This window comes from Colletotrichum fioriniae (assembly GCF_027942845.1).
Source record: "Colletotrichum fioriniae strain IMI 355084 chromosome Unknown scaffold_1, whole genome shotgun sequence".
In the NCBI taxonomy this organism is placed as follows: domain Eukaryota; kingdom Fungi; phylum Ascomycota; class Sordariomycetes; order Glomerellales; family Glomerellaceae; genus Colletotrichum; species Colletotrichum fioriniae.
The window spans coordinates 72140-95265 of record NW_027076837.1 but is presented as its reverse complement, the minus strand read 5'-3'; the positions used below and the strand labels follow the sequence as shown (position 1 = coordinate 95265).

Here is a 23126-nt window from a genome sequence, read left to right as displayed (position 1 = left end):
GCAGACAACAGCAACGCAGACGACTCGTGGAAACCTTGTGGGGAACCCCACGTTTCCCCTCTTACATTGTCAAGGTGGGAGTCTTGCATAGCCAAACCTACTTGACAGTGACACTGCTTTGCTTGGTACGTTTCCCTTCCGGTTTACGCAGGAAGCAAGCCCGCTTCTTCTGCCGTTAAGGTACAGCCACGCCAACAGCTGGCTGCAAATTTCTGGTGGTCACGCAGAGAGACGTGTTTTAGGTTCGCCTGCATTTCCCCGTATCAGGAGATCAGGAGATCAGGAGCGGTACACGGAACGCTTCCTCACGATCTCTTCTAATGGCAGTACATTGCCCGCAGCCCCTTGTTCGGGGTTCAGGCTTCGTGGACCACACGAAGCTCCTCACTCCCGCAACACCGTGGGGAGAGCAATGCGGGGGGGTGGTGTCCGGTCTTCCTCCGAACTCCCCTTACCTTAGTTAAAATGAGAGACCAAAAGACCCTCCCACCTCAAGGTACTCTTCCGCGTGTTCTAGCCTGCAACCCAAGTGGTCCAAGTCCATAACTGAAGCCGGCGGGAGAAGAGAAATCTCGCCGTAACTAAATGAGTCCTCAACACACCTTCTGCCTCCCCCACGGTTTTTTCTCAACACGTTGTCTCTTTGGGAATATATCCTTTTAAGCCAACTGACTGCCTTGTGTTAGCCTAAGTCGGCATTCTGAATTGCCTTCCAGCTTTGAGAGCTTCCTCCGATTAGCTCTCACTTCGTTATCACCTTGCATTGCCTTGCATTGGTATTGCCCACACGCAGCTATTACCACCCCCATCATGGCACAATCCAACTCCCTGTTGGACACGCTGAGGTCCGAGAGCCAAGTCGACTGTGATACTCTTGACGTTGAAGGCAAGAACCCTCCATCATGACGCCCCAATTTGCTCGGTTCTGACCCTGCTTTAGTTGCCAAAGAGCTGGGTCCCTTTGTCGATCACACCTCTAACCAGGCAATCGCCTATGGCGAGCTCACCAAGACCACCGCAGATGGCAAGCTGTACCACGACCAACTCATACGGGACTCCGTAAAGGATGCTCAGGGCTGGGCCCATGCGGCCTGGCCAGATATTGACCCGATTCTTCTCGCAGTCGAGATTATGGTACCTTGGCTCGGGGAAGCTCTTGACAAAAGTATCCACCATCGCTGACATGTTTGTAGATGGTCAGGCTTTCACTCAAGTTTACCCCGTATCTGACAGGATATTTTCACATCCAGACCAACACGGACTGGTCCTATTCGGTCGAGAAAACTGTCAAGAATGCTGAGAGTATGTTGCCATACATGCCTGCAGCGGTCAAAGCTAACCGCGCTGCTCTGCTTGATAGGAATCGTTGAGACCTTCAAGAAGGTGGAGCCCACTTTCGACGTGAAGCGTGTCTGCATCAAGATTCCGTCCACCTACGAAGGCATTGCTGCTTGCAGAATCCTTGAGAACAAGGGAATTGCAACACTGGCGACGACAATGTTTTGCATGGAGCAAGCGGCCCTGGCTGCCGATGCCGGCTGCACGTACATTGCGCCGTATGTGAACGAACTGAAGGTCCACTTCGTCCCTGGGTAAGGATGATCTCAAATACGGTCAGATACGGCGACCTGAGCATGACTGAATGACTGACGCTTGGGCGCCCTTAGTTACGTGGACGAGAACAAGGCTTTCAACTTCTGCAGACAGGCGCAGACTTACTATGTCGAGACAAAGGCCAAGACCCAGGTCCTGGCAGCTAGTCTGACCACAGTTCCCGAGGTGATGCAGTTGGCCGGCATCCAGCACGTCACCGTCTCGCCGCCGCTGCTCCGGGCTCTTGCGGCAGCGCCGTCCTCAACATGGACGGAGAAGGTCGGTGGCTATTTCGCAGACGGGCCAGACGAGCGCTGGATCAAGGACTTCCAGGCTGCCTTGAAGGACGAGAGCGAGTGGCGGTTTGCTTTCACTCGTAGCGGCAACGGCAGGTATGAGGAGAAGCTTATTCAGGCTATTAATATCTTCTCTGAGAAGCAGCAGAGCCTGGAGGAGCTGGCGCGAAGCTATCTGTAGATGAATACCTGCTACAAGATGGGGTCACCGTTCGCAAGTTAAAAGTGAACCCAACAAACCTCTGTTCTCTTTTGTTTCTCAGTCTTTCTCCCAGGCCAGGATATCAAACACCACCCTATCTACGCCATCACCAATGCCCTTCTCTTCCTGGTGACTGCTGCATGAATGCAGCAAAATCAGTCCCGGCGAAAGGGGACACTGGTGTTTCCCTCATATCGGCATTGGTTTGTCTGGAGTCGTCAAACACCGGACGCCGGGCACGAAGCGCTTCCCTTCCAACCCAGCTCAGATAGACAGTCTCGTGGACCTGTATAAGATCGGGCCCAATTTCCGTCGAGCCCCGGCCGCTACTGTCTGCCTGCTCGAATTCCGGCTTCTTCTCTACTACAAATACTCTATGATCCTTCCTCTCAATATAACGAGCGACAAGAATGAAGCCGATGAACCAAGCAACACCTAGACCGATGATGATCCATGAGACCGTGGGAATCACCCACCAGGGATTCAGCTGCGTAGATAGGTACTTCGAAGGAGGAATCCAGTTGGTGATCACCGGGTAAAGCCCACCGCACATGTAGACGAAAGCGCAAAAGACGGACAATAAGGGACGGAAACGCTTTCCAGTCATCTCGGCCCAAGTACGCGGCAACGGCCGCGGATCTTTCCCAAATGTCGAAGCGTCGTCGTCGTTAAGGGTAGTCGGAGGTCCGCGGAATCGCAAGATGAGGATGCCAAGCCCCAGGAACGTCCCGATGAAGGCATTGATGACATAGGCGCTCAGGGATGTGAGCAGGGTGTAGGCATCTTTTGGGCTCATATTGTAGGTCGCGAATATGAGTATGGTACAGCTGACGAAGTGCAGAAGCAAGGCTCCAACGGGGGTTTTCTCGCTGTGATGCTCTGGCGAAAGCCACTTCAGTCGAAGAATCGATGAAAACCACCCCTTCCTCTGGAACCAGCGCAGTACACGGCCGATGCTCATATCCGTGTTTTGTGCAAAGAACTTGGGCCACGGAAGCATTCCCTGGTCGGTGTAAGTTTTGGTTCTTCCATTACATTATACATGAAGGCTTCACTCACTTCTTTCGCAATCTCCTGCTTAACCCTGGCGGCTGTGTATGTCTGTGAGAATGTTAGCGGCCATGTCAGCAGGCGTACATGGCGTGGATGCTCATGGAGACAATTGACTGACCATGACGATGATGTTGCCTAAAGATGAGATGGCAAGAAAGGCGTTGAAGATCCGGGCCCCGGTGTCGCTCGCTGAGCCAAGTGTCCCAAATGTCAGTTCGAAGAACTTTTGTGCAACATTTTCGTTGATCTGGTCCTCTTTTGGGACAACGACCATCTACCTCAAAGTCAGCAAAGCCTTCTCCCCCACTCCCTATCCTGACTGTAAGGTAGAATCAAGAGCCGAGCATGTGAACTCACATAGCAAATATTCACCGCAAGGTAAAGTGTCACAACGGTGCCAACACCGGCACCCATGGCGACAGGAAACTTTTTCTTCGGCCTACTAATTTCCCCAAGAACGTAGTTGGGCTGCTCGAAGCCAGAGAAGCTGAAAATGATAGCTAGAAATGCTTGAGCGTAGCTGTTGGCATCGTTCGACGCACTTTTGAAAGAATTCTTGGGCGAAGTGTTTTCGCCAAAGACATTCTTGGCACCTGGGAATCCTCCTGCACCAACGACAATCGTCGCTACAATGATGAGAAGCATGATCATGATTTTGATGACGGCGAGGATATTGTTGAGTAAAATTCCCCCGCGTCTCGAGAAAGCATGGATTCCACAAGAGAATGTAGCTACACCAAGGGCGATGCCGCGAACAGAGCCGTTTTCTGGTTCCGATATGCCGGCGGCTTCGAGAAGTCGCATGGCAAAGTGAATGCTGTTACCCGCCATGTTACCCAAAATGATGAAGCTAATGCCAAATATACAAGTCGACAGGAGCAAAGTGTTCTTCCGGTAGGCTGGCTTGCGGAAAACGTATTGTAGATAGACGAGGTCACCACCGCTTCGCGGGACGCTGTGATCGTGCCCATTGATCAGATATCTGGGCACGTTCAAGCCATACTCAATGTACACATGGGTTCCGCAAAGACAGTAGATTATCCCGGCCAACCAGAAGAGTAGCGTTGCACCAACACTTCGAGTGCCTCGCATTACTCTTTGTGGGGACATGAAGATACCGGTTCCTAGATTAACCATCCAATTCAGCGCTCCATTGATCTGTACAGGAAGCTTGACAATGATTACATCCTCATGGTGTTTCTGGTAATGAAGACATGGAACTGTATTAAAGAACGAGGGGAAAGGAGAAATAGTACAGTGGTATCAACGCATGCGCCGCTTGAGAGGGCCACGGGCCGGAGTGAATCGATCATCTCGGTGTTGAGAAAACCTTACATCCATAGGTAAAGAATCAAATTACTTACCAATCATACGGTTGATGACTAGACAGGCTACGTCAAAGTATCCTAGTCGGAAACCCTCTTTTGGAGCATGCGTGACGATGCCATTGCCGTGACTGATAGGGTCGATCACCTCGTTAATATCACTGTGGATTGAAGCCTCTTCGGCACCCCGTGGCTCTTGGTAGAAACCAATGGAACTAGGAAAGTCGTTCATCTTTGAAAATGTGTTGATTTGAAAAGAATGCAAGCTTTGAGTCCGAGCCTTGCGGTCGCTCCGCAGCAGGAGATCAACGCAATATCCGTATCTCTCGCTTTCCCAAGATACATGACAGGCAGGCCTGCCATGGGTGTCTTCACATTATGTATGTATGGCACACTTCCCCTGGCGCACGCGTGTGTGTGTGACGAGCTGCTGGCACTCATGTCGGGCGTAAACTAGAAACAGCACGCAGCTGGGGCGCGCACCACAGAAAGACAAACAGGCAGACTTGGCCATGGGTTGATAGTGGCTCGCATGCATGCCGAGGCAGCCACTATCTAGGACGAGGGCTGGTCGAGTCACTCGTGCCACGACAGCCTCGTCCAGAAATATGCCTCGCAAGGCATATCTGAGGTTTTTCTTTGCGCGCAGCTTGGGAACTTGGACACATGGGATCTCAACAACGTACTACCTTATTACCAAGACTCTGGCAAGCGGGCAATTGTCAAGTTGTACCCGATCTAGTGGATGGGTTAGTCTCAGTATTCGAGCGTTAATAGGTCTGGCGAAGCGAGCACGAATGGGGAAGACTCAAGGTGACACCCCCGTCTGAGTCTTACACCTAGGTTGGCACATTGGCGTGATTGGGAAGTTATCCAACCTGTCAATCTGTTCAGCTCACTGCCACCGCCACATGCATTCCACACATGGGCTGAGTGTCGACCATCGTTTTTAGTCAAGGGTATATAGGCGTATTCACTTAAAAGCCTCGCCCGAAATTCCTCTAAGCATAGTTAAATACTCGCCCTAACTAATGTTCGCTCAGCAAGTTCAAGTTGCTTCCATTTTGCTCTGGGCATGACAGCGGGTGTGATGCAATCAGACATTTCTCTACTGGAGCTTGGCATTGAAAATGTCAGCACCTTTAGATTAAAAGTGTCCGGAACTGAATAACTGGATCATCATCAGGAGGGGAGCAACCAACTGAAAGGACCCCTCAGTTTACGGGGTTGATGACCTTAACAAGGACAAGCTTCTGTCCGATTAGTTCATCCCAAGTACTTCGAGATGTGAGTGACACAGCCGCACAGTTCAGTAGCTTATCTCGCAATCTTCCACCTCCGCCGCAGACATGCATACCTACCAGTAGCTGAGGGTCCAGCCTAGGTCGACGGGATTGGATATCATCGTAGGGGTGTCTCGGGTAACTGAGACCGCGTGACAGCCTTTTCTTCCCCTCCCTTTCTGAACAAGACCCCGAGTTCCATGGGCGGAGGTAATCCGCGCAAGAGAATAGGGTGGGCTTGCTCGTAATGGATGCGTAGGAAGTAATGGGTACATAGCTTCCAGGCCACCTGGGAGTCACTCACTAGATTTGACAAGAGCTGGTATCGCTTGACTAGATAGGGCTGCCAAGAGACGACGACCCAAGTTCGTGCTCGGCTGCTCGGTACTGCCACGGTCGACGCGCGCAGACACACTTCAAGGACGAAAGACAGCCAACTGGGAGGCCAAGCAAGACCAGTTGAGAGAGCCATACGAGCAGGGCAGAGGAGGTCATCTTCCCCTGCTGCCTGCATGGATGCCCACACCATCCTCTCTCTCTCTCTCTCTCTCACTCGGTGTCGATTTAGGTAGAGCTGTCTGGGCTAGTGAACGCAGACTCGGGTTGGTCTGAGATAGCAAGCAGCGTTCCTTGGGGCGGCTCGCTCTCATCTCTGTGACATGCCTGCAGCTTGGTGGCGTCTATGGTCAATCTGTCGTGCGCTCCCACCCTGCGGTTAGGCTTTACTTCAAATCTGCCTTCGTTCCCCTCATCTGCTTCGCATCTCAGCCCTCTTGGTGAAGCCCGCTTTTGGGAATTTCCATTAGTCGTCTTCCTCACACGCATTGACACCATCGCTCTTTCAATGCGAATCATCTTGTAAGGCGCATTTCACAGAAGAACTACTTTCCCCTTGCCCCGTTACAACCAATGGCAGGGCCAATCCAGCTGGGAGATGTCATCAACTTCAGCAAGCTCGCGTGGGACGTATACAAGTTTGGTTGGGATAACGACTTTAACGCTAGTGAGTTCCTCGGCGCAATGGATACCACTTTCTGGGGCTGCCACTCTCATCGCCATATCATTCTCTTCATGTAGAGATGTATTTGAGGATATGTATCTGGTATTTCCTTGGAGAGTGTTGGCGCCCTTGGAACACAAGCCATAGCTCAACTCAAGGAAGCCTGTAAATCCAGAAGTCAGCACTGACTTACGGTGATCGCAGCCCGACAGTACGCAGAGTTCGGTCGCGATATTAGGGGATTGGCCGAGAACCTCGATATTCTCGGCCGCGTAGTAGACAAAGCCGGCCAGTCATTTCACCAGGAAACGGCGTTCAAACTTGAGCCATTGCGTTGGGATCGTTCGTCGCTCAACGAGATCATAGGCGACTATCACGAGACTCTGAGAGAATGTTGCACTCTGATAGAGAATAACCATCGCTACCGCCTCAGCAGCGGCCCAATGAGAAACATCGAATGGAATGTTCTCGTAGCGCCGGCGGCAGATCGTCTGCGAGCGCGCATAGCCTTGCATAATTCCAAAGTTCTTCACGTGCTGAAGCCGTTTGAAATGTCAGTTCTACCTGATGCCAGCCGTTCAGAGCACTGACAGAGCCAGTGACCTTCTTTGTCGGATCCATGAAGACCTCGCCGGACGTATGAGTGCAATGCACCTTGACTTACGTCGCTTCATGGGGGTTCTCGTGCCTGATATGGAACAGGCCCTCGCTCAACAGGTTCAGCGGGAATATTTTCAGTCTGAGGTGCCTCCAGATATCGAGGATGGATTTCAGCGAGCGTGGGTGGCTGACAGACCGAATGACGCTTTCGAACCAAGTCTCCAGGAGATTGCGGATGCTTTCGTTATTCATTACCACAAGTCCACCATCGAGTTTACTGCCGGTATCCTGGTGGAGAATAGGGTTCCCGAGTTGGGGCAATATATCAGCCTTTTGAAGTGTGTCTGGCTGATGAGACGGATTCGCGGTTCGACCGAATTCGCTCAGCAGGGCCAGACCTTATCCCATTGGCCCTCTTACATCCAGGAGCTAGAAGACGTAAGTCGAGTCTTCAGTCTCATGTTACCTTGGATAGTACTGATATGTGCTAGGGTCTTGCGTCGCAATGCGATCGATTCAAGCAAGAGCTCATGCCACCAAGTCTAGCAGGTTTAACACCTGAGATGTTTGACATATGGCCCGAGAAAGAGCTTGCTCAGCTCGTGGACGTGGTGACGAGGGATGCTCTCATGGAAGAGGTCATGGATACGTAAGTTCTGTCCTAAGATCAGGCCCTGACGCAATGTGGGTGGTAACTAATATCAGTTTCGCGCCAGACCATTACAGGGTGCCACTTCCAACGTTGAGAGGAAGCTTCAGCTTCTTCGCCGAATGGGCGCCGATGGTAAGCGCTTCAGGATAAACATATCAGGCGTTGAGTTAGGGGGTTCGAACAGGAATGCACGTCGTCAAGGCATGGATGCCCCAGCCAGATGGTATCGTCCAGCTGTTAACAATCAATAGCCGAGACCATCGATTTCGACATCACGACTGTCATACTAAACCCCCTTTATGCAGTGCCATCTAACTCTTTCGGCGCATGGGACATGATATTGCGCAAGGATGAACGGATTGCCAAGCTGGCTTTTACGCAGTTGAAAGATGCTGCCAAGTTCCAACAAGCTGTGACTGGTTTCAAGGCGTTTGATAGTTATAGCCAGTAAGTATCATGAACCCATACACTGAAGGCTACCAATAGCTTACAACACCGATAGATACAAGGCCATGGTGAGCTTCGTTGTGTCTGGGAGAGGAGATCCGATAGTCGAGGGAGCATGCGTGCAGTTGTGGGTTCCAAAGCAACTTGATGGACAGCTCGTTACGAACAACGAGGCGACGCTCGAGCAGAGCACGTCACCATCACAGCCAGGGGCATTTTCACCGTCTAACACAACATCAAGACAGAGTACCCTCCGCAGCGTATGGAACACCGCAAACCCATTCACCACCAGCCCTACCGAGACTGGGTCTATGTGGGGTAACAGCGGTCCACCGGCTGTAGGCGCATCATGGAGTCGTTCGATGCCATCACCGCCAACAATCACCGGCCCGTTTGCAGTTCGGTCTCCCATGATGATACCGAGACGGCCAGTGAGATTGGGTAGCACGCAAACAGCATCACCACCCAGTGCTAATCGGCAGGCAACGTTATCAACATCACCTGCGAGCCCTCGGTCTTCATCTCTGCTTCCGAATTCATGGCAGTCAAGAGCACCATCCGTGTCAACAGTCAACAGCCGGCCTGACCGGACCTTTAGCGTCTCAAGCAACCACTCGGCGACGACATCACCGTCGAATAATACTTCGAGTGGAAGCGACGCGCATACCGTGACTGTAACGATAGGGGGACACACGACTGGGACTGTCCATAGACGCCCTCCCAAGCCAATGCTGGTGCTTTTCACGCAGAATTTGCAGACAGGAAAGCGAGCGTTGGTAACCATCGATATTGACGAAGACACCGATGTCAACCCAGACCGGTGCAACTGCCGCCGGTCAGGAAGAGACGGATCGTCGTGTCAGATTGCTGCCATTGAGCAGAACCGAGGCAACACCGAGCTATCGGTGCGAAGATACGAAAGCCGAGACGACGACATGGACTGGAATCTGGCCAAGTTGGCACTGGGGCGGCGAGGGGAGAAGGAGTATGCTGCTGCTGTGTGGAAGGATGTCCGGCGAATCAGCATCATGTTCCCGACTTCCCAAGACAGGGCAAAGTTCGGAGGCACGCCAAATGTATGCCAGTGCAGCGCGAAGACAGAAACCGAACTGAGCAAGTGTCTCAAGGATAAACACAAGGGGCTGCTGGGGTTTGTCCGGGAATCTGGCCGGCAGCAGTTGAACGAATATCATCGGGTGCGATTCGAATCGCAGCAGGATGTGGTTCGTGGAATGAGAGACGACTATCGATGACAGCTGCTGGAAAAGGGTAATGTGGTTGAGCTGTACATATCCGACAGAATTGAGGAGGTGCCAAAGTTAGGTACTTTATCCCGGCATCTTGGGATTGCGATTTAGTTCTATTGGTGTTATGGCGTCGACGGTAATGATGAAGCGAATGATGGGCCTGCATGTTTCTAGTCGAATGAGTAAGATGAGGGGGATCTAGAAGAGAATATTCGCCAAGCCATAGAGAGAAAAAGTAGGACAGAGGGCACCTCGTGGTGTCGTATCTTGAGGAGATGATTGGGAGGCGATTACGGAGTAAGCTGGAACCATCTCCATCTTTCGTCAACGACTTGTATTGGATAGGTTCACGCGCGTTTGAAAGAGTGGCCTTTCCAGTCAGATGTCTCATTCAGTTTGCTAGCTAATTATCCCTTCAACTTACTTGATCAAAATAAGCCGAATCAAGTTTTTTGTTATCGAAGGCGACGGTTTCGTAAAGTCGGGTAGGTAATGGATCAGGAGAGCCGGGAAGCAGTGATGGTCCAGCTTTCCGAACCGGAGATAACCTCAGACTCACTGGTGAGCTTCCTTAGGTCTCTTCGGCGAGACCCTTTATGGGGGCTCTCCCTTGCTATCGGAGCCCGCCGATGGCAGACAGAAGCTCTCTGGTGTCCTTGCTGTTTCTAGCAGCGAGCGACGCGTTTATTGCAATGCTTCATCCCGCCCAGCCGTGCCGAGGAGCTGCATCTCCGAGTCTCGGCAGCAGGCTAAGCCAATGAGGTAGACGCTGTGTCGCGGGTGTTGACGCCTCTATCTCCCGGGATTCTCCCCTTGACTCGATTGGGGTGCTTTCTTATCTCTACGGAGACTTGGTGTGCGCTTCTCTGGGGTGCCTGGATGGCCTGGTCAGCTCTTATCTTTACGCCAGTCCGGATCTAAGCAGTTGGTTTGCTTCTTTGGGGCCCTTGGGGGCCGGCTCTGGATTGGCATCTGCCAAAAATTGTGTCGCGCGGAGTAATGTCTGCCCATGACCTTTCGGTGGGCAGAGGTCAAGCCTGGGTGAGAGGTATCAGACGATGACTGTGAAGCTGAGGCAAAGCAGCATCGTGTGGTTCCTGACGTGTTGAAGAGTCTGAAGTTGAAGATGATGAATTGACACTATCCATAGACCAGGGGAAAGACCGTTATCCGCGCACGAACCATCTCCAACTTTACCCATGAACGACTCTTGTCAAGGTACACCCAAGTTGCCAATTTCTCAATGGCATGATGATCTTCTCTACAGCACCACACGATCGTGTTTGTCCCGCCACCATTTGAAGTCAAGAAAAATGAGCCGTAAAACCGGCAACTTGATCTGGCCGGCGGCGAGCAGCGGCCATACCATTACGTCGGGGAAGTTCGCGGCAGGATGGAACCTACAGATTTCATCAGCCGCCGAGAAAGATGGATAATTAATGAGACACTAACAACTACCTACGCTGAGAGCCTGAGAGCCGGGACCCCCGCGGAGATCACACAAGGCGAGCCGCTGGCAGTTGAGCTGATCCATCATCCCGCTCTCTGGCGCCGCATGTCGCACTTCGCACTTCGCAGCTCGCCGCATCTCTATATTACTCTGTAGCTCGATTTCCCCAGGCCCATGTAGGACGTGCCCGGACGAACACTCAAAGAATGAAGGCGGGATTCTCCTGGTGTGCCACGCGGGAGCGATGCCGGGGAGTTCCCCCACACTCAGGCCCTCCCACACCCCCCAAAGAAGTGGTCGACGTTGGTTCTGGATACTTTGCAGTAGCGCCATTGCTGCTGCTGGGTCGCTGTATCAGGCATGATGGAACATGTCACTTAGCAAGATACTAAGTTGCGTTCTAGTTATTTGCTCTCTGACTGTCTCTCAAGACTTGGCATGTCATCTACTTCATGACGAGCTGTGAGTTCAGTAGCAGATGAATGTATCTCCAGGCTCTCTTTCTCTCTCGCCACCCCTTGTTACTGGCAACCCACGTTCTCTCCCTCCAAGGTTCAAACCCCCATTCTTCCAACTCCAGGCCAATGTCTGGAAACAGCCGGTGTTACTCTGGACTCGACCGTCAATCTTCTGCTCGCCCGGCACCCCGTCCGAGCACGGCACCCTCTTGAGTCTCTCAGCTACGCAGCTACGCACCCTACACCAGAACCGGACCCGCTCCTCTGGGGATACACATTTTTTTTACTATCGCTAGCCATTCACATCGTTCCGAGCCGCTTATCCCACTGATAGCGGCTGAAGCTAATTGCTCGATACCATCAACTAAAAGGATCTCACCCATGCAACAATGATCGAGTCAGATTGATATATAAAGAGAGATCCACAACCGTGCCTTTGGATGGTGATTTCGTGGATACCGTCGGGTCAAATTCTTCTTGCCTTGCCTTGCCTTGCCTTGTCTGGTCTTGCCTGCATTCTCGACGAGTCTAACTCCTCTTCTAATCGTAAACCCGACGTGATCTTGGTTAATCACTGTCACCGCCAGCACTAAGTACCAATTGCACGACGCAAAACGACGGCGACATCATGGATGAAGATCAGGGCCCAAGCCAAATCGTCCCCGGGACAGCTCCCAAGCGGACAATGGGAGACCGCCTTCGCAGCACCAAGAACAGATTCTTCACCAAGGACGGCCTGATTGGCGACTACGACTATGCTTTCCTCTTTACCCCGAACTTGCCATTCATGAGGAAGAGTCGCAAAGCCGCTCCCTTCTTTGGCTTAAACGACCGGATGCCTACGCTCTTGGCCCTGTTGCTAGGATTCCAGCATGCCCTTGCCATGCTGGCCGGAATCATCACGCCGCCTATCCTGCTGAGCGGCGCTGCAGGTGCTAATCTCACTGGGGAGATGCAACAATATCTTGTCTCAACAGCTTTGATTGTCTCCGGCTTGTTGTCCATGATTCAAATCACCAGATTCCACATCCTGAAGACTCCGTAAGAAGAAGAAATGCCCCCCTGCTGTAAGGCATTCGAACTTACATCTGCATGTAGCTATTATATCGGAACTGGCTTGATCTCCGTAGTCGGTATCTCTTTTGCAATTATCCCGGTGGCTCAGGGAGCCCTCTCTCAAATGTATGCCAACGGATTCTGCCCGATGGATGGCGAGGGAAACAAGCTCCCGTGCCCTGACGGATACGGCGGTGAGTCTGACTCACCTTCTAGCACCACTTCCTCAACTGACAGAGTGAAGCCATCATCGGCTCCAGTGCCCTTTGCGCTCTGATTGAAATTGCAATCTCCTTCATGCCGCCAAAGGTGATGCTTCGCATCTTTCCGCCCATCGTGACTGGCCCGACAGGTAGGCCCCGGCAACGTGTAAATCCGTGAGAAAAGACATCTGACGCGTGCTCAGTCATGCTCATTGGCATCCACTTGATCGAGACTGGCTTTCAGAACTGGATGGGTGGCTCCGGCCCTTGTGCCAACCCGACTTCCGACTTCTTCGCCCGGTGCCCCAACATATCTGCGCCTCATGCTCTCCCCTGGGGCTCCGCCGAGTACTTGGGCTTGGGTTTCTCCGTCTTCGTGACCATCATTCTCTGTGAACGATTTGGCGCGCCCATCATGAAGTCGACATCTGTTGTTATTGGCCTCCTCGTCGGTGAGTAGCAATCTTGCGTCTCTCGTCATGCCCGTATGCTCTGTTGCTGACCTGCTCCTAGGATGCATCATCGCCGCTGCGACTGGTTACTTTGACCGCTCCGGAATCGACAGTGCCCCTGCTGCCTCTTTCATCTGGGTGCACACCTTCAAACTCACCCTTTACGGGCCGCTCATCTTGTAAGCCTCAGACTCGGAGTCATTAGCGAGCATATGAAAACTGAAGCTAAACTCGTCGACAGGCCTCTGTTAGCCGTCTATATCATCTGCGCCACCGAGGCCATTGGTGACATTACTGCTACCTGTGATGTCTCTCGCCTTGAGGTTGAGGGCCGTCTTTTCGAATCCCGTATCCAGGGAGGCGTCCTCGCTGATGGCATCAACGGCGTTCTTGCGGCTCTAATGACCATCACTCCTATGACAACCGTAAGCTGATGGAGTCTGCCCATTTCTGAACAACTTGAAGCTGACTGAGGAAAGTTTGCTCAAAACAACGGAGTCATCGCTCTCACCCGCTGTGCTAACCGCAGCGCCGGCTACTGCTGGTATGTTTTCGAAATCCAGTTCTCAAGAACCTCCCGACTAACAGTGGATTAGTTGCTTCTTCCTCATCATCATGGGCATCTTTGCCAAATTCGCAGCATCGCTCGTCGCCATCCCTTCCTCCGTGCTTGGAGGTATGACCTCGTTCCTTTTCACGGCTGTCGCCGTCTCCGGTATGGCCATCATCACAAAGGGTGTGCCTTTCAACCGACGAAACCGCTTTATCCTGACCGCGGGTCTCACACTCGGCTATGGTGCTACCCTCGTTCCTACGTATTTTGACAACGTCTTCACGTATGCGGGTGACAACCGCGGCCTGAGGGGTTTCCTCGACGCCATTGTACTCATCATGGAGACGGGCTTCGCTATCACGGCCTTCGTCTGCATGTTCCTAAACTTTGTGCTCGACGAGGAGATCGAGGACACGGAGGGTCATGATGTTATCCCCACCACTGGCATCGTTACTCCAAAGGACGTCAACGGCGGGGAGAGTGCGCGTGGAGCCGATTCGGAGGACATTCAGCCCATTGGACACAACACCACCGGCAAGCGTGATGAGAAGCTGTCTTGAGGCTGAGGATTGATTGTGTTGATCCAATGGCTTGGATGGCTGTGCAATATTACATTAAAAGCTGAGGGTTTTGTTTGTTTTAATGTGTTTTTGGTCATGTATGAAGTATGAATACCCGCTCTCACTCTCTCGAATTCATTCTGAGCGATTGTTATGCAAGTAGAGTATCTTACCAGACCGGGACTTTACGGTTCTCCTTTCTTGACGTCTGACTCCTACCACTCGACACTCGGTATGGGCGAGATGATTGCGCTTTAAAGAGTTCAGCACCATAGGACATCAAGGTAGATAAGTGACAACCGAACTGACGCCACAGAAAGCTACGCTTCGGATACCTGACACCTCATGCAAATGCTGCATTGTCGCCTCAACAACGCCACACTAGGTGATTTCGGTTAACAATTGGCCTCCCTTTGCACAGGCGGAATAGCAACATCGAGGGTCGATAAGAAGCCCGACGGCAATTGGTCACGCGAATCCCACTCTGGTGCGTCTACCCCCTGCGCTGTTTATCGAGTGCCTGGCATCCCTCCATGTCGCCTCGTTATCTGCCTTTCTGCAAAGGACCAGACCATCAGGCTTACTTGGTCGACTTTCTTGCCCAAGATAGTCGTTTGTGAACATGGTTGAATAACCAACCCCGACCAAGTACTCGTTACTGACATGGCCATGTTCTCTTTGGGCTGCAGGATGCGGAGCTGGCCGGAGCGAATCCCGCAGATGCAGGTCGTATAGAGGAAGAAAGGTCACATCCGTAGATGGGTTGCTTTGCATAAAGCCGGATGCTTTCGGACTACATAGACGCGGCCATGTCTCACTCCTCAGAGAGGCTTGTTGTTCTGCAATTGTGCACCCACAAGGTTGTTAGCACACCTCGATTTTCTCAGAAGGCCGTGTTTGACCACAACTTCATTCGAGTATTGAGAGGGCGAAGGCATCTTTGGTCTGCGTGAGGACTCGAACAGCTTCAACGTCAAGATGAGGGGCATAAATATGCAGGAAGCGAGACGGCGAATTACGTCAATAGAGGCATGGGAGCTTCCCAAGCACCCCAGCGCCATTGCGCCAGAAGGCGTACGAACCAACCCGGACATGGACCCTGTACCGGTGCCGATGCGAACTTGGTCACTGTGGACTATCCTGGCGTACTGGAGTACCGACCTTATGAACCTCTCAACTCTACAGACCGCCGGATCTATACTTGCCGTCGGACTCAGCTGGCGAGAGGCGATTCCCATCATGTTCGTCGGAACAACGTGTATCGCAATAGCAATGGTCCTCAATGGAGCTATAGGAAGTCGTCTACATGTCCCCTTTAGTGTCATTGCCACGGGTAGCTTTGGGTTCTACTTAAGGTAGGTACTTCTGGTTGAAGCACAGTAGACTTGATTGATTCAGCAGTGTACTCATTGCTTAGATTTGAAGCTGACTTTCATTTCAGATACTTTGCTATTGTCAGCAGAGCCATCCTTGCTATGTTCTGGCTGGGTGTTCAGGTATTGATTCGTACGCATCACTTCGCCTGACTTCAATGCTGATATTGGTCTTCAATGATAGTGCGTCAACGGAAGTGTATGTGTGACGATCATGCTGAGTGCATGGGCTCCTTCTTACGGGCGGATTCCGAACGCCCTGGCTGAATCGGCGGGCATCACCTCCATGGGAATGTGCTCGTGAGTCTTTTCATAGAGGCACTGAATTGAATATCAGAGTACTGACAAGTGACCCAGATTCTTTCTCTTCTGGATCATTCAACTGCCATTGTTACTCATTCACCCAACTAAACTTCGACCGCTCTTCTATGTCAAGTTACTTGCTACTCCAGCTGTGGTTTTAGGGACCTTGGGATGGGCTGTTAAACAAGCCGGTGGCGGGGGTGATATTTTCAGGCTGCAACCCGAGTTCTCTCCGGGGACTTCCAAGTATGCCTGGCTATGGCTGAGCTGCATGTCGTCGGTCTCGGGACAGTGGAGCACGATGGCAATCAATATTCCGGACTTCTTGCGCTACAGCAAGTCCAGGAACGCTCAAAATGTCCAGCTCATATTTGTCCCCATCGTTTTCACCTTATGCGGAACCATGGGTATCATTACCACTTCGGCCACGAAAGTCTTCCAGGGAGACGGTGATTACCTTTGGAACCCGCTCGATATAGTCAGTCTTTGGTTGGCAAATGGCCCAGGAGGACGCTGTGCTGCCTTCTTTGGGGCGCTGGCGTGGCTTATTGCAACGATCGGCACCAATGTTACGGCGAACAGCATCAGCGCAGCCAACGACCTGACTGTCATGTTCCCGCGCTACATCAACATTAGAAGAGGAAGTATAGTCGCTGCTGTGATAGGTGCCTGGGTCATTGTACCGTGGAAGATTCTTGCCAGCGCCGCTACGTTCTTGAACTTCATGGGGGCATACGCTGTCTTCCTCGCTCCTCTAAGTGGCATCATGGCTGCTGACTTCTGGCTCGTCAAGAAACAACGATACGATCTTCCCGGTATGTCCAGTTACGATTCCCCATTTGATTCACTTTTTACTAACGCTCTGTCGTCTTCTAGATTTATACGACCCTCATGGCCGCTATAGATACATTGCAGGCTGTAACTGGAGGGCATTTATTGCTTTCATCGTGCCGGTTGCCCCCAACTTGCCTGGGATGGCCTTGGCGATCAGTGGCTACCCTGCCGTCCAGATCTCCGAGGGTGCTCAGAATCTCTACAGCTTTGATTGGCTTTTTGGGTTCGTCGTCTCAATATTTTTGTATACCACGCTGAGCTGGGTTGTTCCTGCAAAGGAGACCTTGATTGAGCAAACAATCTTGGACAGGGAGGACAGAATGGAGATCGAAGGAACGCGAGACGGTAGTGACATTGAGAACCCAAAGGTGCCGGAGAAGGTGTTGACCACAGCGGGAGATGGTCGTCACGATCCTGACTTGAGAGGTCTTTAACGGAGGCATCGGGTGAATTCGGGAGTGGAACCTGGATGTAGTGCCGACCCTGAGCGATGTACTTGACTGGCTTATTTCCCTCTTCCCGGCCTCTACGATGAGATCTGCATCTGACATACACACTTGCTTCATTGAGGCGCAGCAAGAAATTGATGAATGAAGCACATGGAGCCTATGCTTGTAGAGCGAGTAGAATGTCTCGCAATGAGGAAGGCTGTGCGGGTGTCTGAGGAGCATGTGAGACATGGGTTAATTATTTTTAATCATTTATTAGTCGTGTACGTTGCTGTGGTATCTTGGCTAGCAGTGTAGAATGAACTGCTCTCTCATCATAGTCTCCTGTTATCATTACTCCATGCCCATAGGAAAGAAACCTCAGGGCTCCTGCTCGACAATATTGTTCAATCGGGGCTGCAGCTGTGCAAGTGCGGAGCGGTCGTGCCCGTCGGGATAGGCACGGAAAACCTCTCCTCGCATCAACCTACGTGGTGCTCGTCTGCCTGTAAACAGCTCAAACTGAGCGAAACCCTGCTCGGGCAACAGATCAAGACCGTCCATAGTAACCCAACCTCGATGCGATACCCTCCTCGCTTGGTTCAAGATCGGTGTATCCAATGTCTTGTAGCCTAGTTCAACTAGACAACCGCCAGTCGGACTACCCAGCCATGCCTGTGGCGCCTCGAAGTTGGGCGCGGGGACGTCGCCAATGCTATGTGTCGGGATGCAAGAGACAATCATCGTCGGCAGTCGGAAGTCATCGGGCCATGGCTCATCCAGTTTTCGGATAATGTGGAATTTCGTTTCCACGTCCGAAGTTGCGCTGAGGAGTGGTAGGTCGTGCCGTTTCAACAAGCGTGCGAAGTGATTAACCATCTTTTCCGCATTCGTTATCGTCCGGTTGTAGACCACAATATTCTTGACTCCAAGCTGCAGCATGCTGTAGGTAGCCGCGCGAGCCATACCGCCAGCCCCGATGATGAGACCGCAGCTCGATGTTCGTACAGCGTTGGCGGGAGAGAGGCCTCTGCGAATGCACGCCCGGATGCCGATCCAGTCCGTATTTTCTCCATAGAGCGCCCTTACCGGCCCGGCGCGATTGCGGCAGTTGAAGAGCTTCTCGTCTTCTGGAATGGTGCCGTCGGGATTCAGTCGGCGAACAGGAACAAGTGTGTTGACTGCGCCTATCGCCTGCGCGTGTCGGCTCAGAGAGTGTGTGAGAGAGTGATGATTTCGACTTTGAAGGGCAAGCCAACACTGGCCCCCGCGAAGTAAGGATCCTCAATGAGCTCTCGTAGCCCGTTCAAGGAAGGCGTCGAGAACGGTCGGTAGAGGTGCGGAATGCCGCAAGCCTTCAAAGCGGCATTGTGCATGGCTGGTGACAAACTGTAAGAGACGTGGGCACCAAAGACGTAGATCTTCATAGGGTCGAACAGAAACGAGTTGTAGAGTGCCTGCGTCGCTTGAGCTGCTGTCAAGCATGGTTGATTAGGGTTGTAAGTAGACGATACGGGCTTCTCTGGCACAACACTGGTCAAGACGTGATTCATGGCCGCCGAGTGTCTACCGCGAGGTCCAGAGTTGTAAGCGATAAGGGGAATCTTGTGGCCGGTAGACGCCTCCACCAAGGCCTTGAGGTGGCTGATATCAAAGTTGTCCTTAATCGAGGTCACTGGCTTGACGAGCCGGACCAGATCACATCCTAGACGCCGTGCTCTATGATATTGTGACATCCAGAAAGGGTCTGACCACGGTGGGGAGTCGGCCGCAGGCGTCAAATGACCAATTATCTTTGAGCGCCTCTTCATAGAGATGATGTGCAACAGTTGGAAGTCGTTTAGGCGGAGGTCGACAGTGAGGTATTCAGGGCAGAGTCGCAGACCGTGTAGTATGTAGTCGGTGTACACCGACTCTGAGGAATCTGGAAGAACAACGTGGTACATCAAGGGTATTACGGTGCTCCTCCTTATGGACCCTATGATTCTAGCAATGTCGGCGGCTCGTTCGGAATCTAGTGACTGTGCACCAGCGATTCCGTCGAGGACGATCTCAATAGCATCTGCTCCAGTCTCAAGCTCTTCAATGGCGAGTTCATTGTTCAGCAGGCTTGAAAGAGAAACCGAGATGGCGTAAGTGAACCGTCTGTCCTCGGTAGGTATGGAGGCCAACGGGAAAGCCGACTCGATGAACGGAATGGAACCCTTGGGCATGATGAGACTGAGGAACTTCAAGAAATGCCTCTCTGCCCGCTTCAAGGTCAAGTAGGGAGCAGGTGGCTTCTGACCACCAGCGTGAGCCTCAATCCTTGCGGCGTCAGTTTCGATCCATGGGTCGGCCGTCTCGGAGACGTTGAAGAACTCAAGATTGCTGCATGTCCGGAAAATAGTGCTGCTGGCCGCCAGTAAATTCCTCGCCTTGTCTTCGTCCTCGATCTTTAGGTGCTCTTGAATGGCCTTGACGTCCCGCACGATATGGACGACGGGATGTGTGCGACAAAACTCCCTCAAGAGCGTCTGAACCCCGCGTTCCATCCAACTGCACACAATCAATGTGCTCTTGGAGTTCTGGTCGAGGAGGTCTCGAAGGACATCTGTCTGCCGGCGGTGACATTCAGCGGGGCCATGTGCCCTCTTATATGCGAAGCTGGTCAGGCCAGTGACTTGTTGGAAGGCCTTTTCGCAGTCGACGGCCCTTCGTTCCATGGCGGTCGAGGCAATGATGGCGAGCGTTGATTTGCCTGCGCCGCGAATGCCGGCAAGGACAATGGAGGCATCGGCAGGGAATGGCGGAACCTCGCCAGGAAGATGGGCCAAGGGTGTTGCTGGTCTCGTGATTGGTGTCTCTGGTCGTGAACACGCAGCCATGGAATATCTGCTGCTGCTGTTGGTCCTCGGGCTCTGGGGCTGGCTAGGCGACGCAGAGTGGCCATTGCGACCGTCGACGCGGATGAACTTTGCGGGATTCTCGAGTTGGTGGTGGTGATGGTCCTCCTCATCGCTCATGGCGGTGGCCACGTAGGACCGCTTCACTCCGGCTGTCGCCATGGCTCCTCCGCCTGCCTGGCTGTAGCAGTGCAGACGCAGGTGGGTTGAAGAGGAGGAGAGAAAAGCCCAGGATGCATGCGCACGCGCCGGTATCGAGGTGAGACTCTTAGAGAGAGGACGCGCGAATACCTTTGTCGTTGAGCTATGTTTCGTGCAAAGCCGTTCAGCTGTGGTCCAACAAGGTCAAGCTCTCTCTGGAGAAGAGTCAAGTCAGTCAGTCAGTCCACGTTGAGTCGCGCCCCAAGTCCTACGTAGTACGAACACACCGCGGCAGAATTGTTAGGTCACTATGTGGGAGCAACTTCAAAGCCGTTCCCCAGTTCCGACCCTCGGTGCTAAATTGGTGCCCCTCTCCCTTGCTCGGCGCTAAGGTGGGGTACTCTGATAAATGTTTAGCCTTGGGCTCAGAGTTAGCGAGTTACTCGACGGCGTGGGGAAAGGGGGGTGATGCTCTCCTGTGAGTTGAAGAGAGGGAAACTCGGCTGTTTGAGGTTTGCGGCGGGATAACTTGAGATGAGCGTGGAACTGAGTGGGATGTAGCCTATGAGGTCCTCGTCAATGCCCCTTGGGTCTAGGATGTGCTGGCAATTATCAGGCAGAGTCGAAGAGTTGCCATCGCCAACCCCCTGGTCTTGACTCTTAGATCTGGATACCATCTGGAGACATGGCCTCGACTCAAAGTATCTCCTTAACACCCCGCATGCCGAGTCGTCCGTACTTACCATCTCGCGACCAATTAATGCCACAGAAATGCCAGCTGACCAGCCTCTCGAGCCTGACCTTTGTCCCGACTCCCATGAGGTCCGAGATCTAGCAACAACCTTTGAGGGCGGCACCGCGAGCGTCGGCCTGTGAGGTTACCCCAGGATTTCCCCACTCTACGTTCAGCACAGCGCGCGGGAAATCTTGGAGAAGAAGCAAAGACGACGTCAATCTCATCATTGCTCGTTATTTGCTGCGGCCGCTGTTGAGTCTGATACTGCTGCTGCTACTATCCGTACTGCTGGCTGGAGTTGCTGCTTCTGCTGCTCAACCGTGTGCTATCATACCTTGCTCGTCCCGCTCGCCGCAACGCAACGCAACGCAACATCCACTCGCAAATCACAACCCCAGTCGCTGCTCACTTCGCTTCAATCATCGCCCGCAGCGTGCGCTCTTTTGCCCTCGCAGCTCCCTCGTCGACATCACCGCTTCTCGTGCCGCGCCCTCTATGCCGTCCTCCGCGGCGTGAGCCATTGGAGCTGCCCTGCCGCTTGCGGCTACGAATGAAGGATGCCATCCAAGAGAAAGGCTCAAGATGCCGAGACCAGTGTCACCTCGACCTCTGTCCCAAAGCGCCAGAGAGTATCTCGTGCATGCGACCAATGCAGAAGGCAAGCAGAATCCAGCACTATTGTTTCTCTTTCTCCCTTTCTCTTATCTTCATCGCCTTCTTGCCGAGCGTTTCCTCCAAGCGACTAGATGTCCAGGGAACTACGAGCCCAGATGTTTCTCCGTTGCAAGCGTTCCGGCGTAGATAATGCTATGTCGATTACATTCCGCGCATTGCTTGCGATATCGGCTTTGGTGCTGGTCTCGGTGCCACTGTCGCCAGCTTACTACATGTGCGAACCGAACTTGTGCTAATTATGAGGACAGTGCCCGAGAGAAGTGTGATGGCGTTCAACCTCAATGCTTCTCCTGTGTTACCCTGTCGCGGCCATGTACATACAATGTCGCACCGAAGAAGCGCGGCGTTCAGACCGGCTTGATCCGAACCCTCGAGCTTGCCCTCGTATGGCTCTTCGACCAGGTCCCTGGAACGGAAGAAAAGCTGGCCGGTCTACTCACGCAGGAGGGTGGTGGCGGCCAATCTCTCCTCCTCGACAAAGACAGCGAGGCAGGCAATCGCCTTCACAAAAGATGGAGGAGATGCCGCGTCCATAAGGATATTGACCGGCTCCTATCTGGCAAGGACGGCATAAGTCCCCGCCAGGATACTTCCGGAGACGAATCGGATGCCGAAGGTGATGGCCGCAACAAACGAAACGGGGAGACTCCGTTGGACGGTCCTGACGTCTCTCCGCAACCTAACGCCGTTGACCGCAAATCAGACGCCCAAAAGGAACCAGCCCCGAGGCAACGGCATGGCTCCAGGTCCCGGCGAAGGTTCAAATTACCAAGAAACTTCCCTCGATTATTAGAGGTGTACTATTCGTACACCCACAGTTGGCTTCCGATATTAAACTCCAAAGAGACTCTCGATAGCGCTGCGGCCTCGTATCCTCCGGACGGTCTCGATATTGACCCGGAAGACTCAAATAACAGTGCTGCTCATGCTGAGCTCTGGTGTGCTCTTGCTGTCGGGGCATTCCAGGATGCGGCATCATCACGGCCTCCAGGAGGTTCAGAACCATCTGACCGGCCCAGTATGATAATAGCAGCAGCCCGTAGCCTCATACCGGTGGAGACTGACATGGCACTGGGCCATGTGAAAGCACTTCTGGTACTGTCCCTGGTGAAGCTGGGGCAGGACAACGCCGGGGCAGCTTCTCTATTGATTGGTCTAGCCGTCAGGGGTGCCATGGCCCTGACAGATGGACGATCACGAAACGGCGGAAGAGACTCGATCTCGGGCCTGTCGGCTTCTTCGACGCAGGAAGCATACTCGATAGCTTTGGACCGGGTCTTGATGACCTGTCTTATGCTCGACACCATCGTTTCCCTAAGGC

The 23126-nt window shown here is 52.8% G+C and overlaps 6 protein-coding genes across 6 annotated transcripts; 4 read left to right on the top strand and 2 right to left on the bottom strand.

Annotated features, from left to right (window-relative positions):
* Positions 1-810: 810 nt before the first annotated feature.
* N0V96_000021 (uncharacterized protein) lies at positions 811-2070 on the top strand (the record flags this gene model as incomplete). The annotated part of the gene is made up of 5 exons (XM_065755793.1): positions 811-865; positions 941-1134; positions 1194-1302; positions 1361-1592; positions 1668-2070. The coding sequence occupies 5 exons, from the start codon at positions 811-813 to the stop codon at positions 2068-2070; spliced, it is 993 nt and encodes a 330-aa protein (XP_065615033.1).
* Positions 2071-2197: 127 nt separating this feature from the next.
* N0V96_000020 (uncharacterized protein) lies at positions 2198-4701 on the bottom strand (the record flags this gene model as incomplete). The annotated part of the gene is made up of 4 exons (XM_065755792.1): positions 2198-3094; positions 3151-3192; positions 3502-4268; positions 4509-4701. The coding sequence occupies 4 exons, from the start codon at positions 4699-4701 to the stop codon at positions 2198-2200; spliced, it is 1899 nt and encodes a 632-aa protein (XP_065615032.1).
* A 1960-nt stretch (positions 4702-6661) lies between these two features.
* On the top strand, positions 6662-8005 carry N0V96_000019 (uncharacterized protein; the record flags this gene model as incomplete). The annotated part of the gene is made up of 3 exons (XM_053191837.2): positions 6662-6755; positions 7507-7790; positions 7844-8005. 3 exons carry the CDS (start codon positions 6662-6664, stop codon positions 8003-8005), a joined length of 540 nt encoding a protein of 179 aa, XP_053050921.2.
* Positions 8006-12234: 4229 nt separating this feature from the next.
* Positions 12235-14430, top strand: N0V96_000018 (uncharacterized protein; the record flags this gene model as incomplete). The annotated part of the gene is made up of 8 exons (XM_065755791.1): positions 12235-12647; positions 12705-12856; positions 12907-13014; positions 13069-13317; positions 13379-13496; positions 13559-13742; positions 13797-13861; positions 13914-14430. 8 exons carry the CDS (start codon positions 12235-12237, stop codon positions 14428-14430), a joined length of 1806 nt encoding a protein of 601 aa, XP_065615031.1.
* A 1977-nt stretch (positions 14431-16407) lies between these two features.
* On the top strand, positions 16408-17374 carry N0V96_000017 (uncharacterized protein; the record flags this gene model as incomplete). The annotated part of the gene is made up of 2 exons (XM_065755790.1): positions 16408-16921; positions 16983-17374. The coding sequence occupies 2 exons, from the start codon at positions 16408-16410 to the stop codon at positions 17372-17374; spliced, it is 906 nt and encodes a 301-aa protein (XP_065615030.1).
* Positions 17375-17749: 375 nt separating this feature from the next.
* On the bottom strand, positions 17750-20415 carry N0V96_000016 (uncharacterized protein; the record flags this gene model as incomplete). Its single annotated transcript, XM_065755789.1, has 2 exons — positions 17750-18562; positions 18610-20415. The coding sequence occupies 2 exons, from the start codon at positions 20413-20415 to the stop codon at positions 17750-17752; spliced, it is 2619 nt and encodes an 872-aa protein (XP_065615029.1).
* Between the last annotated feature and the right edge of the window lie 2711 nt (positions 20416-23126).